The 21,735-nt window shown below is 42.9% G+C and overlaps 1 protein-coding gene across 3 annotated transcripts in view; it reads left to right on the top strand.

The window, feature by feature from the left end:
* The first annotated feature begins 3,259 nt into the window (after positions 1-3,259).
* The window catches only part of EDIL3 (EGF like repeats and discoidin domains 3), a 241,884-nt gene continuing 223,408 nt past the window's right edge, over positions 3,260-21,735 (top strand). For all 3 annotated transcript variants that reach the window (XM_071580998.1, XM_071580999.1, XM_071580997.1), the window contains exon 1: positions 3,260-3,575. In XM_071580998.1, coding sequence (XP_071437099.1) covers positions 3,509-3,575 — 67 coding nt within the window. In that variant the 5' untranslated portion in view covers positions 3,260-3,508. The remainder of the gene's footprint in view (positions 3,576-21,735) is intronic.

Here is a 21,735-nt window from a genome sequence, read left to right as displayed (position 1 = left end):
GAGATAAAATCATTAAGGATTAATATCTGACAGCTCTTGAGCCCATGTTGGTCTTAAATTCCAAAATACAGAACAAAAAAGTGATGTTTATGTGTTGTATATAAATATTAATGTCAATAAAAACAGTGAGAAAGTCAACTTCAGTTGCAATGGCTTGTGCCCTCCCAGTCCCATCTTGTCCATTATTCAGCCAAGTGCCGAAGACAAAAAGGATTTGCAGACATGTAACAGAGTAAGGGAAAGAGAACCTTCAGGATGTCTTTAGTTCTCAGGTTTCCCACATAAAAATGATGTTTGCGTACCTATAAGTACTTACAAAGTAGAGTCACAAGGCAGGTTTTCCTTCTGCCAACGAGGCTGTTGCTTCACGAAAAGCATATACAGGAAATGGCAAAAATACACAATTTCTGAACTTTAGAGGATGATGAAGGATTTCAGGTCAGCATCATCATTGAGAAGGTCAGGTCAGACACTGACCTTGTAGGAAGACAGTGATGGGACATGCAGCAACCACAACAGCCCTGGTGACAGAGCAGGACAAGTAGCACTGGAGAACTGTGAGCCCACAGCACAACTGCAAAGGAATTCTTGGTTAAAACCAGGGCTAGAACAGTAAATAGCATGGTTTGGCTTACATATGTCATAAAACCCACATTAAGAACATAGATGCAAGTAATTACTGCATTTGAGTTGTGAGGAACAGTCTGCACCTCAGAGCCATCTCTGCAGCACCAGACTGGGGTGTTGTGTTGCTCTGTGCTAAGGAAAACAAATAGGGTACAAGAAAAGGGCTGGATGAAGGGGATCTCCTGCAGCATTCCCCAGACATGGTCCTTCCAGGAACACAGGAGAACAAGCAGGAGGAAGCAGCACCTGAAGAGAAGCCCAGCGGAGCAGGGCAGCAAGAAAGCTGGATGAACATTCTGATTACTCTGAGGTGGGAAGACTGATTTTATTGAATAAAACTTACTGAAAACCTGAAAACAAAAAGGAATTGCACTTTAGGTAAGAACCAGACATAAAAGCCTTTTGTTGTTTCATTCCTTTTGGCTGAATAAACAATGCCAGGCTTTGAAGAAACTATTACTGTGTCATTTTAATCAGCTGCTAGTCACAGGGCTCTCGGTGGAAAAAGGCTTCTCAGTACCGAGTGTAGTAAGGCCCTTTAGATTTATCCTAATTGGGGAAATAAAGGGACTGCATTACAGGATTATTCCCTCAAGAAAAATAAAAAAAACCAGACAAGGCTGCCACTTGGGGGTGCAGGCATGCTGGGCTGCCACAGCAGCTATAGTGCAGCTTGCCTTGTAATTATGACAGTTGGATTCTTGGTTGTAAAACAGAGATAAGCTGTAAAATTAGCACCACTGAGAAGAAATGATGCATTAATATCAGAAGCTTTGTTAAGGCTTCCTAAATTTCCACTATCTCTGTATTGACAGCAGAGCAACCCTCGGGGAGAAATAGAAGTATTTTCCTTCCAGGCAGTAGTTCTTCAGGGAGATCTCTGGCATGGAGACTGACGTGTAAAATCCAAGTTGCTGTAGAGGTAGTGATGCAATCGCAGGTACGTCTGTGCAGCTGAACTGCAGCCCATGTGAGTGCTGCCAGGTGAATTGTGTACATTACAGTGAAGACAGTGGAAGTTTTGGGGAATGTTGCAAGCTACAGAGTGTCCACAGGGAAACGCTGGACTACAGCCTGTGTTTCTTCTCAGCCAGAGTGGGTTGAATTAATGTACAGGAGATTTTTTTTATCTTTATCTGTCCTAACCTGATGGACAATTCTGCACTGCCCCACCACTGCTGGCTGAGTACCACCAGAGAGGATTGTGCCTCTGTGATGGGTGAAGTACACACTTGGTTTGTGCACCACTGCTCTGCACGCAAGCAGAAAATGCTCTGGGATTTTGATTGTCAAAAGCTCTTTATCAAGGTGCATTATTTCTGTTAATTTCATAGTTTAACCAGTGCGAAAAACCTGGTCCTTTCAAATCTTTACTGACAATGCAATGTGTTGAAACCAAAACACTTTCAATGTCAAGGAAAAATGTGATTAATTGCGAGCTTAGATGTAAAACCAGAGCTTTAGGGAAGGGCTGTCACCCTGCCACTGACAGGCGTTTAATGGCAGACAAAGGGCTTGCAAAATGAAATGCTGGAACTACTGTGAGTTGCCAGCCAAAGCAACCAACAGATCAGACGACTTAACGGGTCATTTCCAGTCCTAATTTCACGATGTCTCTTCTTGCTGTCATGCAAGCAGCCCGGAGGTTGTATCTGCAGTAATGCTTCCTAACAGAGCAGTGCTGTTCAGTACATCCTTCTCACTTGGCAATTGTATTAAGCCTTAATATAATGTTAATATGGGGTCTTTTATTATGAGGGCATATAGAGGGGATGCAAATTACAGACATAAAATACCTGAAGAGACTTTTAACGACCACTAGGCAATTAGTACTTTTTACACTCTTGTAGCTCTATATACCCAGACAGGAAAAAAGAGATAAAAAAAGAAGTGTGCAGTGGTCTGACACGAGACCTTCCCGTCCCCCACCTTGCACTACTACTGAAATTTCACCACACACATTCTTGCTTTAACTTCCTTTCAGTAACGGGCAGGATGACAACCTACCTGGGGATGGAGGGTGGTGGAAGAACAGACACCTGGACTACTGGAAGGTGTGCCTGCCCGCGGCACGGAGTTAGGATGTGATGAACTTTGAAGTCCCTTCCAACTCGAAACATTCCATGTCTCTGTGAATCAATGCAATTCCCCTGTCTGGATGTTCAGGAAGGGTTTTAAGATGATGCAGCGCACGGCTGAGGGCAGGGATTGGACAGCGGCTACAAGATACAAGTTTGTGGAGGGCAAAACACCTCCGCGGAGGGTAAAACACCCGCGTGAACCGCATATACATCTGTCATCCTTCTTCCACAGACGAGGGCAGGTGCCTACAGGGACTAAGCCACAGGAGGGGAAACCTGGGGGCGCAGGGCGCAAACGGGGCGCTGCGGGCACATCTCCGCGACAAGCCGGTGGAGTCCGAGTCGCAGGCGGGCTCTCCATCCCGCACCCCACACCCCGCACCGCGCACCCTGCATCTCGCATCCTGCACCTTGCATCCCGTAGCCCGCATCCCGCACCGCATCGCAGGGGCGCGCCGCGGGCGGGGCGCGGCCGGGGTGTGTCCCGCGGCACCGCCCCCAGGAGGAGGAGGAGGAGGGAGAGGAGGAGGAGGAAGGAGAAGGAGGCGGCGGGCGGGCCATGCTGGCGGCGCGGCGGCACCTGGCGGGCGCGCAGAGCGGGCGGGCGGCGGGACGGGGTCCGCGCCGCGCGTAGGGCTGCGGAGCGGCTGCGGGAGCGGAGCGGGAGCGGCGGGGGCTGCGCTCGGTCGGGACCCACGGACCGGGACCCTCCCTGCGCATCCTCGCAGCACAACGCCGGGCGGAGGCACCACCAGCGCCGCTCGCATCCCTCGGCAGAGGCTGAGAGGAGGACGAGGAGGATGAGCCGCGCGGTGCTGGCCTGGCTGGCGCTCTGCGGGAGCCTGGCGGCGCCGCGCCTCGCCCGAGGTGAGCGCACAGGGACACGGACCGGGGATGGAGCGGGGATGGAGCGGGGATGGACGGGGGTCGGGATCGAGCCAGAGCTCCCGCAAAGTCAGAGTGCAAGTGCAGGGAGGCGGCTCCGAGCCGGGTACCGCCGTCTGGGCTCTCCTTTTTTTTTTTTTTTTCTTTGTAGATAAGTATTTTTTCCTTTTTTTTTTTTTTCCAATCCCTACATTTGAATTGAAGCCGGCGGAAAATCCGTCCTCCTCAGTCTCGTTCTGTCTTTGAAACTATGCTTAATTAGAGGGGAAAGGAATGCCGTGAGGGTTTAAATGTAATCCAGATGAGAGGCGGGGAAGATTTAATATCCGCAGAGCTGTCCACATCTCTTTTTCGCTTCCTCCCCGCCACCCCTCCCCAGTCACCGGTCTTCACTGTAATTTGGAGGCTGCCTAGCTCCGAGTCGGAGATCCAGCAAACCGCGGAACACTTTGCAAACACGTTCGGGTGCTTGAGCATTTCAGCAGCGGCGAGCAGCTCTTGCGTGGCGACCCTTCTGCTGCCTCCTTCTAATTAGGGCATCTCCATCTCAAACATCATCGGCGCCTTCTCGGTGTCTCACCCCCTCTTAGGAAAAAAAAAAGTGATACAAAGCCAACCCTACCCCACAAAGATAACTTTGGAGCTCTTGGGAGTTCTCTTTATTATTCATAATAATTAGTGTGGGCTATGGAGGTTTTTCTCTCCTCGCAATAAAAAAGTTGTAGGAGCTTCTCTTGCGTCGAGGTGATGGTACGGGTGCGGGACCGGGCCCCCCGCAGCAGAAGGGGCCGGAGGCTGCCCAGGGCGGTGGGCGATCACTCGCTGTCCCGTGGCGTCACAGAATCAGCTAGGCTGGAAAAGACCTCCGAGGTCATCGAGCCCAACCTATCACTCCTGCCCAGGCACCCGCCGGGGAAGGCGCTGGGCTCGGCTCAGGGACCGCCGCGGGTTCCCTCGGGACGGACGCGGGTCCCCTCCTATCCCCCGTATCCTCCCAGCGGAGCCTCTTCGTCCTCTGAGAGCTCCGAGCGTCCCCCTGTGCCGCGGGTGTTCTGTCCCTCCCTATGATCCCATCCGGCATGGAGACCTTTTTATTCTCCTACTTGTACCCTTCCCGAGCTCAGCAGAACTGCTGTTGACCTAATGAGTAACAGAATATTCCAACTGACTTTTAGACCTGTTCCCTTTTAATTTTTTTCTTTTATTATTATTTTTAGATTTTAAAATGAAACCAGTGTATCAGTAAAACTGAATATTTTATTAGACTTTAAATTATTCATCACGGTGGCGTCTCAAAATCCGGTAACATTCACACAGTTTCAGTGAGCATGTGATAGTTTATGCAATATGTCCTTGTACTTCGGATTATCCCCCAAAGTCTTTTTTTTTAAGCAAAAGATAACTGTGTCTGCCACAGAGTCTAGACTTGTCCTAAGGACTTTGCATTGAGCTTCTGTAGCACTTCTCATAGTTCACATCTATGACATTGTTTCATTAAATTCTATGGTCTTGCCATGTTTTAGGTAACTTCAGAACAGAGAGAACTTAATAGATTTTCTAGAAGAAGTGAAATAGGAATGAAAAAAGAAAACCATTTGCTTTGTGATTGCTTAAGCTGAGATTGTTCAATTTAAAGGTTTGTCCTTGGCTTTCCAAATGAAAATTATACAGTTTTTTCTTTCTGCTGAAACAGAGCAGCAAAATGCTGCTTGACAGGGCTGATATACAGGGCTAATTTTGCTGGCTCTCATAACGTTTACTTTTAATAGATCCTCTGAAAGTTACAGTGACTCTGTAAGTAACCAGGACTCTTCAGAAAGCAGGTTTTGATCACCACAAAACTTCTCTCTGCATTGTTTCAACACCACTTGCTGGTGAGTCCCCATCAGTGTGCACAATGACAACCTGTGGAAGTGCAGTGGCTGGTTCTTCTCTGCCTTTTGGGGTAAATTCCAAGTGCTCATTAAAGTTAAGTCATACACTTCTTCACTGACCTGCATATCAAGCCTACTGTTAAAGAAAAATAAAACTGCTTTTTTTGTTGGAGCTCTGCAAAGTAATGATGGAAGTCTGTGTGTGTTTTGTTCTTTCTTTAAAAAAATGTTGTTGATCTTACTGTTTTTAAGGGAGAGAGAAGGGTGAGAAAGATTGAGAGAAAGAGAGAGATAATGATGATGATGAAAAAGTCATCTCAATGGGAGACTTTAATTTTGTTCTTCTTGGCCAGTCTGATAAATTTGCAATCTCATTCATGGTAGCAGGAGCCTGATCTTCAGAGACGTGTTTATATGCAAGTACATGATGAAACCAGGCTTCAAGGGTGCAGTGACTTCTACCCCTTAGTTTGCAAGAAAGATGTAGGTGCATTTTTAATAAACAATGTCCTCTTATACATATTTCAAAACAGCTATAAGCTTTTACATTTGCTGTTGTTGCTGTTCTTCAGTCAAATCTGAATGCAAGCCACTGTGCTATTCTGATATGCAATGGACAAGACAGAAACTGCCAGAGTGACTACAGGGAGTACAAGAGATTATTTCAGGTGGAAGAAATATAGTGCATTTTATGTACTGTAGTACAGGGTCCTGAGTTCCCACTATGTCTTATTTTTGGGGACAAATAAGCCAGTACCTTTCAGAACAGTCAGTGAAGATTGAGATGAAAGGAAAGTAAAATATAATTTATAAGTGATGGCAGTTTTAGTCACCAGATTTACCTCAGGCTGTGGGGTAAGCTGATCAGCTATGGTAATGGTACTGTAAGTGCACAGCAAATCAGTGTATCCCATGTCTTCAGGATAAATGGCTTTGCATCAGGACCTTCTGAAAAATTACTGAGTCATCTGTAGTGAAGCTGATCCCTAAGTTGTATCAGGCTTGTCCACTTAGCTGCCTGCTGAATTTTTGTGTGTGTAGTGTCTAAAAATGATATTGGCATTGCCAAAAACAGGTCTAGTTCTTTATGTTATGTGTGTCCTATTAGCCTGAGGTAAATACTTTGGAACTTTGAAGGAACTGTTTCAAAGCTGTTGCTTTTTCTCCATTTCAGTGAAAACCTTCACTCTCTCTGAGGCTTAGAAGTTTCTATAAGGCCTCTTTCTGCAGTTGGAATGAGCTGCAAGGAGTAAGAGTGCTGAGAAATGAGAGGTAAACTGTAGCTTTGTTCTCATGAAACTATACTGAAAGGCTGAAAAGATCACAGAGACTTTCAAAGACCAAGATTCTTCTGTTTTAGCAAATGCCTTTGCATCTTTGGACTGCATCTGCTTCACTACAAACTGCTGACAGTGTGACCCTGCATAATGATTTTCACTGTTCTTTTAACAAATTACATTTGTATTCAGATTGATTTTCCATGACTGCTCGTATAGCCTCCAGAAAGCATGTAGAGGATATACGATTGCATTCTGTACATGTCTGGTCAGCCTAGGACAGAATTTGATGTCAAACCGTGCATTATTATAAGTGGAATTAATAGTTCTGGTAGTATTAGTTGGGGTCTTTTTTATGTGTCCAGCTTCCTGTTTCACTGCCCTTTATGTCCTTATCCTTTATGTCTCTTTTCAAGGGATATACTTCAGACAAGGTTGTGTATCAATGGCAGCACAGTGAAAAGGGATAGGGTCTTATCATCCCTCCTCCACATTTTTCCAGTTGCCATCCAGTTGAAAATCAAGGAAATGATCCAGTTTCAAAATTATTTCAAAAGACAGTAACGTTTTATTAAGAGGGTGATTTTTATGCCTTAAATTACGTTTTTATGCAGCACATGTCCATACAAGAGCAGTAACAAACTCACAGCCTGATACCTCCTCAGCGTAAGTGAAGATGTCTGGGGAAGGTGGGTTTAAGAAACTACAAGAGTCAGAGATAAATCTGTGTTATTCTCAAATTTGCTGTGAGTTGCATAGGAGTTAGCAGGTTACTGTTTGTTTTCATCTTGTTAGGTTCTCAAACGTTTCAAACTTGGGTAAGCCACAGAAACAGGAGTGTTTCTGAAGTCTTTAAGAATGGCCAGTGTTGTACTACAAGTGAGATTAGATATCAAGAAGAAATTTTTCCTCTGTGAGGGTGGGCAGGCCCTGGCACAGGGTGCCCAGAGAAGCTGTGGCTGCCCCACCCCTGGAAATGTCCAAAGCGAGGTTGGATGGGGCTTGGAGCAACCTGGGATATGGTGGAAGGTGACCCTGCCCATGGCAGGGAGTGGGGTGATCTTTAAGGTCCCTCCCAACCCAGACCATTCTGTGATTGTGGGATTCTGTGATCCTGGGCTTGTTTGTAGCACACTTGAAGCCCAACTTGAGTTTAAATAAATATGGGTTGAACAAAAAACAGGTATTTATTCATTTTAACATTTTACAGTGAAATCTTAGTCAGGTGATATGTTACAAAATAAAAGGTGAGTTAAAAGGTTCAAACCCAAAGAAGCGTTGAAAGAACTTTAATGTGCAAAATTAAAACTTTTGAAAAATAGCTTAGCAGCTGGTGTCCCAGAAATCTGGAGGCAGAGAATCTGCACCATCTCCTTGTGCTTTGGGGTTTTATAAAAATCTCAGTCTTGCTGCAGTGGGAATATACTGGTTATACTTGTGGGGTTTTTCTGTTCGTTTGCTTGTGTGGATTTTCTTCTCTCTAATCAGCAAGCTGTGTTACCTTCCATCACAGCAGGGGTGCTCTTCTATTTTAAGTTTTAAAAGATGAGAAATTAAGCAGACCATGATTATCTAATAAAGTCTCTAGCTAATATGTGGTGTCTGTGAATGCCTTATCATGTGAAACATACATGAAAACATCTTACTTTTACAAAATATTTAGTGGTTGTGTGCATATGTGCTATATTTTGGGTATATTTTCACATCAGAGAATTACATCCATTTATTTGCCTCACATCTGATCTGATACTAAGAAGTTTGGGTCATAAGACCTTGTCATCCTATGAACCCAGGATGCAGAGCTCTGTATTGCAACTGAAAATAGGTTATGTTCAACAAAACACAGTCTAGATTTTTTTTTTAATGATAGTATTCCTCACTCTGCTACTCTAAAACTTTCTAATAAGTGGCCGTTTGTTGGCAAAAGGATTTATTACAATGTATGTAAGAGTTTGGTGAAGTTGTTTGCAAGTAGAGAAGGAAGTACTGGTTCATGTGTGCCTTTTAAATGAAGAATCCTGGAGTATCTCAGCATTTCCAGCCTCAGCAGCAGAACATCCAGTTTTCAGTCTTTTAGGAGTCAGGGTTTTAACCACAATAGTTAAAGTAGCAAGGTGAAGTGTGCAGATGACAGCAGGGAGGAACAGCAGATGGATAAGCAGGATCAGGAAGATCAGTGCTCCTTGAGCAGAGCCAGGGCCAGAGCTTGGCACATCCCAGCGGGAAACAAATGATGTGAGCAAAAAAATGTGCTCCAGTTCTGTGGGCTGTGTGTGACCCCAGAGGCCACAGGGAACAGGGAAAGGGAGCCAGGCCTCCCCCAGGGCAGGTGAGAGGTTGGAAGTGGGGTGCTCTGTGTTACCCCTTGTCCCAGGGGGTGTGTGGGAGAGTGGGGTCAGGTCCAGAGGCACAACCTCCCCAGGAGGACATGACTGCATCAAGTGGAGACTCTTGGTTAAAGCTACTGAGAAAATTCCCAATGAAAATACTTTTATCAGAGAATTTAAATTCTGTGAGTATAAGAGTTTAACCCATCAGCAGTTTCCCTCCAGCACATACCTTGCCCATCTGGGCCACAGACAGCTTGAGTTGATTATTGAAATATTTCACACTATAGATATGAACCTGAAAATTGCTGGGTTTTAATTTTAATACAGAGCAAGATTTTTTCCTTTTTTTTAATGTCCTGCAGATCACTTTCCTTCTTCCTGTCCCTCTCCCCTTGCAACTCATTTTTTTCCTTTGTTGTTTTCAGTTCTAAACCACACAAGGCATTTGTGCACAGCCAGATTGTGTCCCTGCTGTAAGATAGAGCTACAGTTTAAACAGAGAGGAATTTTGGGGTTTTTTTTGTATCTTTGAGTGTTCTCACAATAGTAACTTTTTTTACAGACAACCCCCCCCCCAAACAGCCCAAACCTAAAAGAGATGACTGCATTGCCAGTTTTAACTGCAGCAATTTTATTTGCCATGTAGGGAGGCTGACAGAATTTCTACAAAAGCTGCTTTTTTCCTATCATTGTCAAGATGCTGTGTCAACCTGCATAATTCTGGAGAGCTCTGACAGCGGTATGTAAATAACTGTAATTTCTGCCATCTGATTACCCATGTCTTGGGTTTCTGCAATAGTAAAACTACAACAGACAGCACAAGAAATACTTTTGGGTAAGAGTTGCATACACCAGGTGCATGAGAATGAAGAACAGGAAATAGAAGGTTTTGATTTATTTTATATTTAGCATTTACTTCTTTCAGTCCATCTCCCTCATCTACAACAGCTTCTGTCGTGCTGGGTGTCATTGCACACAACCTGACCCTTTAATCCAGGTTTCCTCTCTGATTGTTCTGTATTATAAACCCTACTGCTTCAATTTGTTTGTGAGGTGGGTTTTTTTTTGTTTTGTTTGTTTTTCTAACTAATTATTATGTACACAGACAGTGTTCTGGGTTCTGAAACTGACTTTCTGATTTTTTCTTTTTTACTCCTTTTCCAATTCGGGCTTTTGAAACAGAGATGGAGAAAATATATACAGTGTAACTTGTCAGACTCCTTACTTGTGTGAGGAATTGCATGGGGTTGCCTCACAAGGTCATTTCTGGGTTAAACACTCAAGACCTACTAGCTGATTGCTTTCCAGGACTGTTTTAAAACTGCAGAATGCTGTTTATTTGAACAATTTCAAAGGAAGATTAGATTGATACTGTGAGTAGTGTAAGAGTGTGGATGTGCAGTTGTCCTGGGAAGTGGCTAAAATGATCTAGTAGTTCTCTTCTATGGTGTGTCCTATATATGTTCCTTAATGATGCTTTTGTCTAAATTTCTTTGATGTCTCTCTTTATGTCTTACCTTCTGACCTGTACAAAATGATGTATCATTTATGGATAGTCTTTCAGGATAAAGATGAATCTTTTTAACCTTTTAACCTTTCATTTTTCCTGGGTGTGATCAAGCCCATCCTGTTCCAACACCTTGATTTTCTTCACTAGGCTTCTCTTCAACCTTGTGCCTTTATTCAGGTGGATGTTTTCTTTTGTAAATTTCTCTTAGAAATGCTGCATTTTTGTACTGTTGCAGACTGACATGAACACTCTGGTTCCTTCTTACGGTGGTTTTACTTAAACATGAACTCTTCTCCAAATCTAAGTCTGGTAGTTCAGCCTGTCACTAAAATCATAACAAAAACCCCAAGGTAATTGAAGAAATGTCAGGGCTACCTGGGAATGTAGTGTCAGATGTATCCCTTCTTTTTTGAAATCCTTTGAGGGGAAAAAAAAATCAAAGCAACATTCTGAGTGAGAACTCTGAAAGCAGCTGGAATAAAGTGTGATTCACTATATATATTGACTTAATGTTGATACTACATCTATGTGGCTTTACACAGCAAGAGCTTCAATATTTTTCAGTGTAGATGAGTAATTACACATTATTATGCATTTAAAATCACAGAGTCATAGGATCCCAGAATGGCTTGGTTTGGAAAGGACCTTAAAGATCATCCCGTTCCACCCCCTGCCATGGGCAGGGACAACTTCCACTATCCTAGGTTGCTCCAAGCCCTGTCCAGCCTGGCCTTGGACACTTCCAGGGATGGGACAGTCACAGCTTCTCTGAGCAGTTTGTGCCAGGGCTTCACAGGGAAGAATTTCTTCCTATTATCCCACTTAAACCTCCACCCTGTAACTTTGAAGCCAAAATGCTGAGTGTGAGTAAAAGTGGAGTAGTAAAAACTCTGACCTGTGACTCGGAGTGTCTTGGCCACAGAGCGGTGAAACAGGGTCTGATCTGTAGGAAACTTCCTAAGTGTCCAAAGTCCTTTGCAGCTAGACATGGTTGAGACAGTAACTGTGCCCTGGGAGATCTGACACTATGGCCAAGTCCATCTAATTCCTTTACCACTGACTTGTCCCTGATTTCAGCACTGGTGATGGTCTCAGACAGAGCAGTAAAATTTTCTGATAGTTTATCTTGTTGGGATGACTTAGGGCAGGACCAGCCTAGCCCCAGAGGTGGTGCAAGGAAGGAAAATGGTGATAGGGAGGAGTGAGTGGGTTAGACAGGGCTGTTGTATGCCAGATGTGTCCTCACTTGGTTCCATCAGGGGTGAGTTACAAATAGTTTTCTCAGTGACAGTTTTACACACTTTTTTTCAAGAAATAGGTGTCTGGGCTGACCCTAACACACAGAATGTCAGATTTCTCCCTGCCTTCTGTAGAGCTGTGTATCTCCCACTGTGGAAACCAGGTGGAGAGGTCAGATCCACAAGTATCCACTGGGTTCCTGTCTGCATTGCCTTAGCATGGATGAAGGCAACAGAGCAAATCTGCATTTCTCCAGCCATCTCCCAGTCCCGAGTGGCATTTCACCATCCTGGAGCAGATCCAGTGCTGGTTAACTAGACTGTCTTGGTAGGTTATTTTATTGAGGACAAATAACACTGGTTTTCTTCCCTATTTATTTTCTTGCAAACGTTTAAGCTATGGATAAAGATCCCTCCTGTGCCTTGCAAAGCAGAGGGGGCTCAGGAGCTGCTCCTGTGCTCTCAGTGCAACAGGAGGAGCTGCCTAGAAATTGTGCTGTGGGTTATTTCTAAGCAAGAAAACTGCTTTACTGGTGAGTCGATGTGGTTCTGGTTCCTCCACCACTCAGACCAGCAGAAAGAAAGAAGAAGTCAAAATGGGTAAAATCATTACATGCTTCAGTTATTTCAGTAGGAAAAAGAGAAAACTCTTCAAAATGTATGAGACTAGTGATTGACAAATTTGACCAGTCAACCTGCTGCTTGGTTGTTTTTTTGGATTTTGCTAAAAAAAATTTGATTTTTTTTTCTAAAATTCCTTGTTGAAAGCAAGAAATAATTAAAAACAGGTACATTGGTTTCTCTTCCATCAGTAATGAATTCTTGTTATGGCACTAGTACTTGTAGAAAAATCCAGACAGAAATTTAAGTCCTGACTAGGACTTGCCTTTTGAGACAGAGGAAAGATGGAAGAATATCACAAAACTGTATCACAATTTTATTGGAATAAGTATTACTGACATTATAGCAAAAAAACCCCAAACAACCAAACCACACCAAACCAAACTAAACCAAAAAATCCCAAACTAAACAACAACAACAACAAAACAGAAGCAAAAAACCCCAACAACTTTATTTTTTCTTTTAATGATTATTGAGTTTCAGGAAGCAGCTCTTTCACCATGTAAATGTTCAGTCTGGGAGACAATCACAAGGCCTTGTGCCAGCACCCTTCATAGCAATCCTCTGTCTCTTGTGTCACATTAAGCTTTCTTGTGTCATTGTCCTTTTACTCTTGATTTGTGTGTACGTTCCAGACCATAGAATGAGCACCCTTGAAGTCTGAAAGCAAAGGGCAATATATATCACACAGAAAATCCAACTACTTTTAAGGTAAATAATGAGATTTGATGACTTAGGTCTGTTAAAAGCTGTGATACTGGGTCCCCTGTAGTGCCAACTCAAGCACAGCAGCTGCTTGTGTATACATCTCATTGTGTGTCTGAGAGACAGAAGTGTTAGAACAGTGGAAATGTTTACCCAAAGAGTTGCAGGGATCTCACAAACAGGGAATCATCTGGAACTGCTGTTTCAGTTAATGCCATTCAGTGTTATTCTCACTTCATTACTGTATATGGAGGAGATCCTCATTTCTTTTTCATTTTCAAAATGAAGTGTAAGAAGCTTTTGAAATTGAAATTGCAAATGCGCAGTCTGTTTCCAGCATGGTATATGTATTCTGTAACAGTTGGTCTAATTTCTAAAAACCTTTAATATATGATCTCAGAACAATTTTTTTCTGTAGAAAAAAGCAGCTTCGGAAAGGGTCTAGTTCTGCTCTGCTCCATTTCTGTGCTAAGATACAGAAGCAAAACTACCAAAGATTTTAGACATATTACACCTTCTCTTTGAGAAAGAACAGCATAAAAGACATAAAATTGCTGCTTCAGTAGATTACAGGCTGCAGTGTGTACCTGCTGAAATTGGCTTTGTGGGCAGTGCTACTACAAAACTGATGTAGTTTAAAAATAAGATACTAACTTCTCTTGACTCCTACCCTCCCTGGATCACTCCTGCTCTTTGGCTGCACCTGAAATTTGGGCTCTGGGGAGCAAGAGGCTTGAAGGCCAGAGGTTGACACCGTTCCACAGGCGGACATGATTCCATCAACGACTGAAGAAGGAATGGAGTCATACTGTGCCACGTGCTTCCAACTGTTGTAAGGGGAAGAGGGAGATTAGTCTTGATGCTCCTTAAGGCATGGCTGAACCCTTATTTTCCTGGTGGAAATGAGGACTTTGAAGACATTCCATCTGTGTAGAGTTTGTGGTATCTTGCCAGCACTGCTCTTGGAGCAGCACAGATGTGTCACCACGTGGTCCTGTCAGACCTTGTGGTAGTCTGGTTAGAAGCAGCAGTGGCATGAATTGTACAAGGGATGTACTAGCTGGGTAGGGTGCGTCATTACTGTACTACCATGCAGTATTTGTGTTGGCTTTTGGCTTTTTCTAACATACCTCTAAGTAGTAACACAGGACAGGTCGTTATATACTATTTATGTTTTGCAATATTCACCCAAAAGTGAAGAGTGCTGGTGATGTTTGCAGACTAAACAGGTTTCTGCATTCAGTAAAGCTATCTCAGGCTGTCAAAAAATTTCCTGGGAACGTTTCCCTGCATTAAAATAACTATATTTATCCTTGGTATCTGTATAGTGACCTAGTTTGTTTATCACTAAATGCCTCGAATTTTTAGACTACTGTTGTCTGGAAGAGTAAAGGATAAATTTATTTATTTATTCATGTCTTTTTCTGGGGAAAGGCATAATGCTCTTCTGTTTCGCTGGATTTCTTCTGTGTCTTTGAGCCTGAGGTTTTCATGAGGCCCTAATTTTGTCCTTTGTACAAAAGCTTTCCATAGAGTTCTTAATTTTTCCAGGAACTGTTTAGGTAATTGAATGTCTGCCAATAATACTGAAAATTAACAGTGTTGCAAGTCATAATGGCCAAGAAGTAGGGTTAGCTGCAGCTGCAGTATACTCAAAGCAGGAAATATAGACAAAAGGCTTAACTATGTCAAACATGGTGCTATTTGGAAGTGTTTTCGGGTTTCAGCTTTATGTTATACCTTAACCCACTACTTCTTTTCTCTGGACTATTTTTTTTCTTTTCCCCATATGTAATTTGAACTGACTTGGACTTCAGGATTTCGGATTTTTCAGTTGATGGTTCAAAGACCACGGGCCCTGATAGATGTTAATTCAAACCTGATGTTGAAAGTAGGTTGCTTTCCAGATTTAATTTTTTGAGGAATATGGATTTTTGTGGTTTCCCTTGATTTAATAATGCAAAGACTCCTCTTTTGAATACAGCAGAATAACTTGACACCAAAGCTGCCTCTAAATTAATGTCTGCAGCTTTGCCAAAACTATTATCTATATTGCAAGCTGTCACTTCATGTCCAAACTAAGTAATTAAATCTTCAGATCAGATGTGCAGTTTTTTATTACTATAAACATAGTTTAGAATTTTATGGTTTCAGAGAACCTTCATGAAAAAAACCCAGCTGTATTACAGCCTACTAGAGAATGGGATAAAACCTCACTGAAATTGTGGGCTCTTAAATTACATATGCAGGTTTGGATTCATGTCTCTTAGACAAAAACAGAGAGGAAGGACTACTAGCACTGCATTAGGTGTGTTGTGCCTTAATCACTGCAAGTCTCTTTATCTGAACCGGGTTCCTTAATTTGGATTGCTTGATATCAATTATATAAGTTATTTATCAACTTTTTAAATACAAAATGGCCGTGTTATCCTTTTGCAACATGCCAGTTCAGAAACACTATTTGTACCCAAAATGAATCCCAGTACCTTTCAAATGGAAGTGTTGCAGGTGGCTGTGTGCTCTTGTTCCCTTTGTGTCAATGTTCTGGACAAGACTGGCTCTGCAATGGGCTGGACCATCCCCGCTGCAGCGACAGAGACCTCAGGGAGGATGCTGCTGCCTCAGCCTCAGGCTGTGGAGATGCTCAGGGTGGAGAGGTGCCTGTCAGTGTATGCTGTGTGACAAACAGGAGCTTGATGGGGTCTTGCAAAGACGCCACAGAGCCAACAGCTCAGATCCTGTGCTGTAAGTGAGGAGGGAAATCTAAGGCATCACCCCCAAATGTGTTGTGATTAGAAACTTCCATGATGGGGGAAGCTGTAAACTTGTCATTTCTGATATCACATCTTAGCCCTCTTCTTCACCTTTGGCTTTGCAGTTACAGGTACCAACCATGCAACAGAGCAAAGGGGGAAAAGTAATGGTCATAGCTAAAGGAGACTCCCCTGCAGGGAACAAAGGCAACTGATGTCTTGTCTTGGACACTTATGTTTGGGGTGGTGCAGTGAGACTAGTCAGTGATACTATTGGGGTGGTCTGTCAGAGAAAATGCGGGGTGGGTGATTTGGTGTGACAGTGGTCACAGAGGGAATTAAGCACTGACAGTGCCAGAGTTCTCTCCAGCCAGGTCTCTGTGCTTGGAGAGGTGGGTCAAGGAGAGAAATAACCAGAACTGGGTGAGCATCAAGGTGGGATGTTTGAGACAGCCTTACCCCCAGGCCAGTGGTGCATGATGGACTACATCCAAGGGTGCTGGGAGCTGGCCAGTGCCTTTGCAGGAAGACACATCCGTAGCCTCTGGGAGATCCAGGGAGGACCCTGGTGGCCAAAGAAAGGCAAATGTTGCACCCATACCCCAAGAAGTCGAACACGGTGACTGAAAGGGAAGCTCCAGGCTGGTCACCCTTGCTTCGACCCTTGGAGAATCATGGAGCATGTTTCTGGGAATGTAATGGAGGAGGGTAACTTGGAGCTGTCAGCAGGGTTTATAGGGATAAATCACATCTGACTCACCTGATGGCCTTCTGGAAAGAAATGTATGGAGTGAGGATGGGCAGAGAGCAGTGGATGTCTTGTGCCTGTCACTCTTCTCATGTCCAAGATGGCCATGATGGTCTGGGTGGATAGACAGTGAGACACATAAAAAGTGGTTTGTATAGTGGGATTCAGAGGGCAGGGATACCACCCTGGCACTTTGTAATAAGTGTGACAGAGCCCTTGGTCCTCAATTGTGAAGATTACACCCAGCCTGGGTGACCAAGGGTGCCCTCAAGGGCAAAAAGGACAAATGACAAGTCCTGCCCTGGGCAGGGAAAGCCTCTCTGAGTGAAGGGGTCCTTGGGTTTTCAATCCCCAGTTTAGGAAAGGCCTGGATAAAAGGGGGTGAGGTCAGGGAGACCATAGAGTATGTGAGGACTGGCTCCCCCTGCCCTGTAAGTAGAGGGACCTGTGGGACCAGGGCTGAGTCATGCAAGGGGCAGATTTAGGGGCAAAAGAGCAGCTCCCACTGCCTGCATGAGCATGAGGTTGAGGAACAGAAACAAACCCCTCACAGCACTGGATGGCAGGAGAGGGAGAGTCACTTTCTTTGTACGCATGTACTGAGGGTGAGGATGAAATCCTGTGCCCCTCATAACCCCATTTTGAGTATCTGTGGGAGATTAAAGCATTCTTCAACTGCCTTCTGCAGAACAGTCTCTCCTTTCGTTGTGAAGAACAGGATTGTATTTTATATAGATGCTAGTAAAATAAAATCTAAGACATACAGAGTGCATCTGGTGCTTTTTGGTTTTGTTTGCTCATTTACTTCGTAACTGTTGCTTATCATTAATAAAGTAGGCCAAGCAACATTAAATGAGCTGTGATTTTCAGTGTCATGGGGTTTTCTGTTTTGCAGTTTTCACTTTATGGTTGTGCAGTTTTGTGGATAGGAGAAAGAACCCCAAAACAAAGATTTACTTGCATTACTAGTTTTTCTTTCTGTTTATGAAATAAAATAAAAAAAGTAGCAATATGTAGAGATTCTTCTTGAATATTTTTCTCTTTGAGATGGTAATAATAGAAATGTCCAAGTTCCAGAGTGTGACAGAAAACCATGGCTTTCAAGCACATTGGAATGATCCTGCATTTTAAAATGCAGTCTGGATTTGGCACAAGAGATCTCAGATGAAAACCTCCTGCTGAGATGATGAGGTTTGTAGATTTAAGATTCAGTGATCATGCAAAGAGTTTAACAACTCGGCTGATACGAGTGTTAAGGGAAGAAGTTAAAATGAACTGAATTGGTGATTCATTTTGGTTAGTCTGGGGGAAGAACAGACATTTTCTAATAATTAATTATCTAATATAAAACCTATTTCTTGACTGAGGTAAGAAATGAGGTATTTTGTATAATAAAGCAGCTGATCTTTAAAAGTAATGGAAAGTGCTGTTGTATTTTTCACAAAAACTATAGGCGCTGCAGTTCACTGGGCTCTGCCTCAAGAAATTAGTTTCAAGCAAATTAGCCAGTAAAATGAATGTACCCTTCATAGTCTATTAATGAAAACAGTGTGTAAACACAGCTGATCAGTAAATGGCAATCCGCATAAGAAGAGAAATAAAAATATGCATAAATTAAATGGTCTTGATTACTGACCATTGATCATGAGCTACATTTCTTTTGGTTCAATATGAAATGTTTCTTTTGCTTGAAAAATGAGAACGTGTTGGTCCAATAAGCCAGGCAATTTTCACTGCCTTTGATTGCCTTCATTACCTATTGAGAGCATTCAATAGGACTTAAAATTAAAAAAAGACACAGACTTGCAGTGCTGTGGATTTTGGAAAATGTGCTTTGAGATATTACTATCTCACCCTTTATCACAAAAGCCATCAGGCTTAATGTTCAGATTTCTGCATCTTCCTCCAATGCTTACACAAGGATTTTCTCCCAGGCAAATGTGCCACAGGCATAGAGTCCCAAATGTCATGACCTGTTTGGTAGGGGTCATGATGTTAGTCAGAAATCCTGATCAGGCTCAACAAAGACAATAGTCGATGTCTTAGGGAATTCTTGAGCTTTATTATGTTGTCACTTAACCCACTATTTAGTCTCAAAAGTGCTGGATAGCAAGCCCTTAAATTTTATAAGCTTCAACAAGCTCCCAGCTCCTGCAACAAACTTCAGGTAACAAGCTCTCAGTTAACTTTGACAAGCTCCCAGCCCTCTTAACAAACTTTGGTATGGAGTAAGGAGCAGAATGTGAGAGCTGCACCTTGCCCAGGCAGAGCAAGATAGGAGAGAAACAAAGGTAGAAAAGGGAAGGAGAAAAAGCAAGAATGAGGGAGAAGAAAAAATGAGAGAGAGAGAAAGAGGAAGAGATCTGTCTAATCCTGTTCTGACAGTGTCCAGGGACATACTGGCTGGCACTACAGCATTGTATTAGCCAACCCTACAGGAAAATGAAAGAATTCCCAAGCCTCAGGATGAAAGAAAATGCTGCATGGGAACCTAATGAATTACGAGGCTGTGATGGTCAAAGTGACTACAGTGATCTCCTGGTATAACTAAAGGTCAGTGATGTGGTGTGACACAGAGAGCTTTAAGGATGAGTTTAGAGGAGATAAAAGGCAGCTTTGTTAAGTTCTCAAAAATATCCTCCCAAAGCTAAAGGGTGACGTGAGAGAGAATGAAACGTAGGGTGGTTTGGTGATGGATTTTTGAATGCATGGAAGGTTCAGCTGGACTTCTTGTTACTGAGTAATTGATGATGCATTAGGGGATAGCCCTTCAAAGAGTTTTGAAAATACAGAGCAGTGACATGTGTTGGACATGACAGGAAGGAGCGAGAAAAGGGAGTTACAAAAGGACAGTAATGATCTAGTTAGAGCCAGAGGTTTGTGTTATGCTCTGCAACAGCATCTGGAAAGCTGCTGTTCCATTCCTGGCAGCACTAGTGAGGGATGATGAATTAACACAAACTCAAGCAGATGAGAACTTGGGATGGTTAGCTGTGCCAGTGGCTGGGAAAGGGTGGTGTCTTAAGGGAAAAATTAAGGGCAAAAATGACAGTGTCAGCCTGCACAGGCTCTGACTCTCATCACTTTTAGAATCAAGTGGCAAGCTCCAGGTTAACTATTATAACTCAGCATTCTTCGTATATTGACAGGAAATTGAGGTCACTGGAGACTTGCAGGGAGTGGTTCACTTGTTAGTATCATTCCTGCAGAATTTGAAGAGTAGACCTTAACTCTTTATTCTGCTTTATCCATAGAACTCTATCTATCCTGAAAATCAGGTGTGCATCAGGAAGAGCTTTTCTGCCTGCTCTTGGAGTGCAAATACATGAAGTATGTAGGAAAAAAGGAAAAACTTTATCTAACAAAGCTTCTGAACCAACCAGTTGAACATGCCCAGCTGGTTCTAGTTGCCAGTACTGGGGAGAAAAATCTGCACTGTGGACATTCTGCTTGAGCTGATGGAGAGTGAATGGTAGTTTGAACTGGAGACAGCAAACCTCTTATAAAGATATTGGACAAAAATCCAAATTTTGTCCAGTCCAAGATCCAGTGCCTGTTTATTTTCAGAAGAAAAGGGTATTCCTGAGGGAGTTTCATCTCTAAAGTCAGAGAAATGTGGGGAACTCGCACACTCCCAGACCCTGATGCGTGTATAAGTATTACACGTGCAGGGCTGAGGACTGAAACCCCCCATGCTGCCATGGCCTTTCTCCTTGCGTGAGTTTCCAAGGACAAGAATTCCACATGCCTTGGTCTGGGATGCTCCACAATTATTCCACTCTAATGTGGATAATCAGGGGACTGTAAGTCTTGGGACCAGTCATGGAGAGAACTGAGAGATAATTTCAGATTTAGTTTATGAAGGTCAAAGTGTCATTTGGAAAAAATTTAAAAAGGTGAAGGAAAAAAGTATTTTTTAACACTGTCACTGCAAATAAGTTACACGGAACAGAAATGCTGCGTAATGATTGCATTCAGATCTCACTAGAATCATCAACCCCCTCCAAAAGCAAGTCTGGTGGATAAATTGAATTGACTTAGAAAATTATTTACTTTACACCATATGCACATATGTTTGAGATGACCATGTGTAGTGATTCAATGAACTCACTGGCTATTAGAGCATGCTTCATGTGAGAAAGACAGGAATGAATGTGATTTCATGTTAGGCAACATTAGTCAGGTCCAATTTATCCTGCAGGAGGAGAAGCATATCTCTGGAATAAGCTGTGATGGGCAGCACATCTCAGTAGTTTGAGGCACTGGTCTGCTAACTTAACGCCAAATGGAAGTAATTTTTCCCCATTAGTGAACCTTTCTTGTTGATTTGTTTTTCCATTCTTAGGAATTTGAAAAAAAAAAAAGAATAAAAAGCTTCACAGGTCCTTTGGAACACGAAGGACTCAAAGTACTTACTGGCAGTGGAGACCGTGTAGGAGAATTCTTGTGAAAACAGATCTCTTATCAATTTTGTAAGTGCAGATTCAGAATTCTCCAGTGGGAATCCAGACCTGTGAGTTAATTTGATATGGGACTCTGCCTTCCATTTGAGCTCTGTTTGCAGAGTCCGTGCTACTAAAGAAAGATGAGCAGCTACCCTTTTTTTCCTCTAGCTCCCACTTTCAAACTATCTTAGGTGTCCTAGCCTTAAATAGTATTTGCAAAACTTCCATTAACACTTGAAAATAATGGAATACTCCTTACATTTTGTCCCTCTCTGGACAAACTGAAGAAGGGTACAAAACCCCTGTACATTAATTGGCTGAATTCTTGAAACAGTTGAAAGTAATGTTTATTGTCTTAAGGTATAGCTAAAATTAAAGCAGATTGAAGTATTTGTAATTTTCTACCTGACTCTTTGGGAAGAGGTGATAAGGACACTGGGCTAAAACAAATCAGCCTTTTTGTCCTTCTTAGCTTTTTAAATTTCAGATTGTAATGAGACTTTAGGTGGGCATTATTTACGCTCAGAGTAAACATAGAATGGAAGACAAATCTTGCACAGGTTAACTTTTTTGGTTCAGTTCTGCAGAAAAAATTAAAATAGCAGAACATCTCTGTGGAAATGGTGATAGCAGAGTCTCAG

Source organism: Pithys albifrons, chromosome Z (genome assembly GCF_047495875.1).
Source record: "Pithys albifrons albifrons isolate INPA30051 chromosome Z, PitAlb_v1, whole genome shotgun sequence".
Lineage (NCBI taxonomy): Eukaryota > Metazoa > Chordata > Aves > Passeriformes > Thamnophilidae > Pithys > Pithys albifrons.
This window is presented reverse-complemented; position numbering and strand designations above follow the sequence as displayed.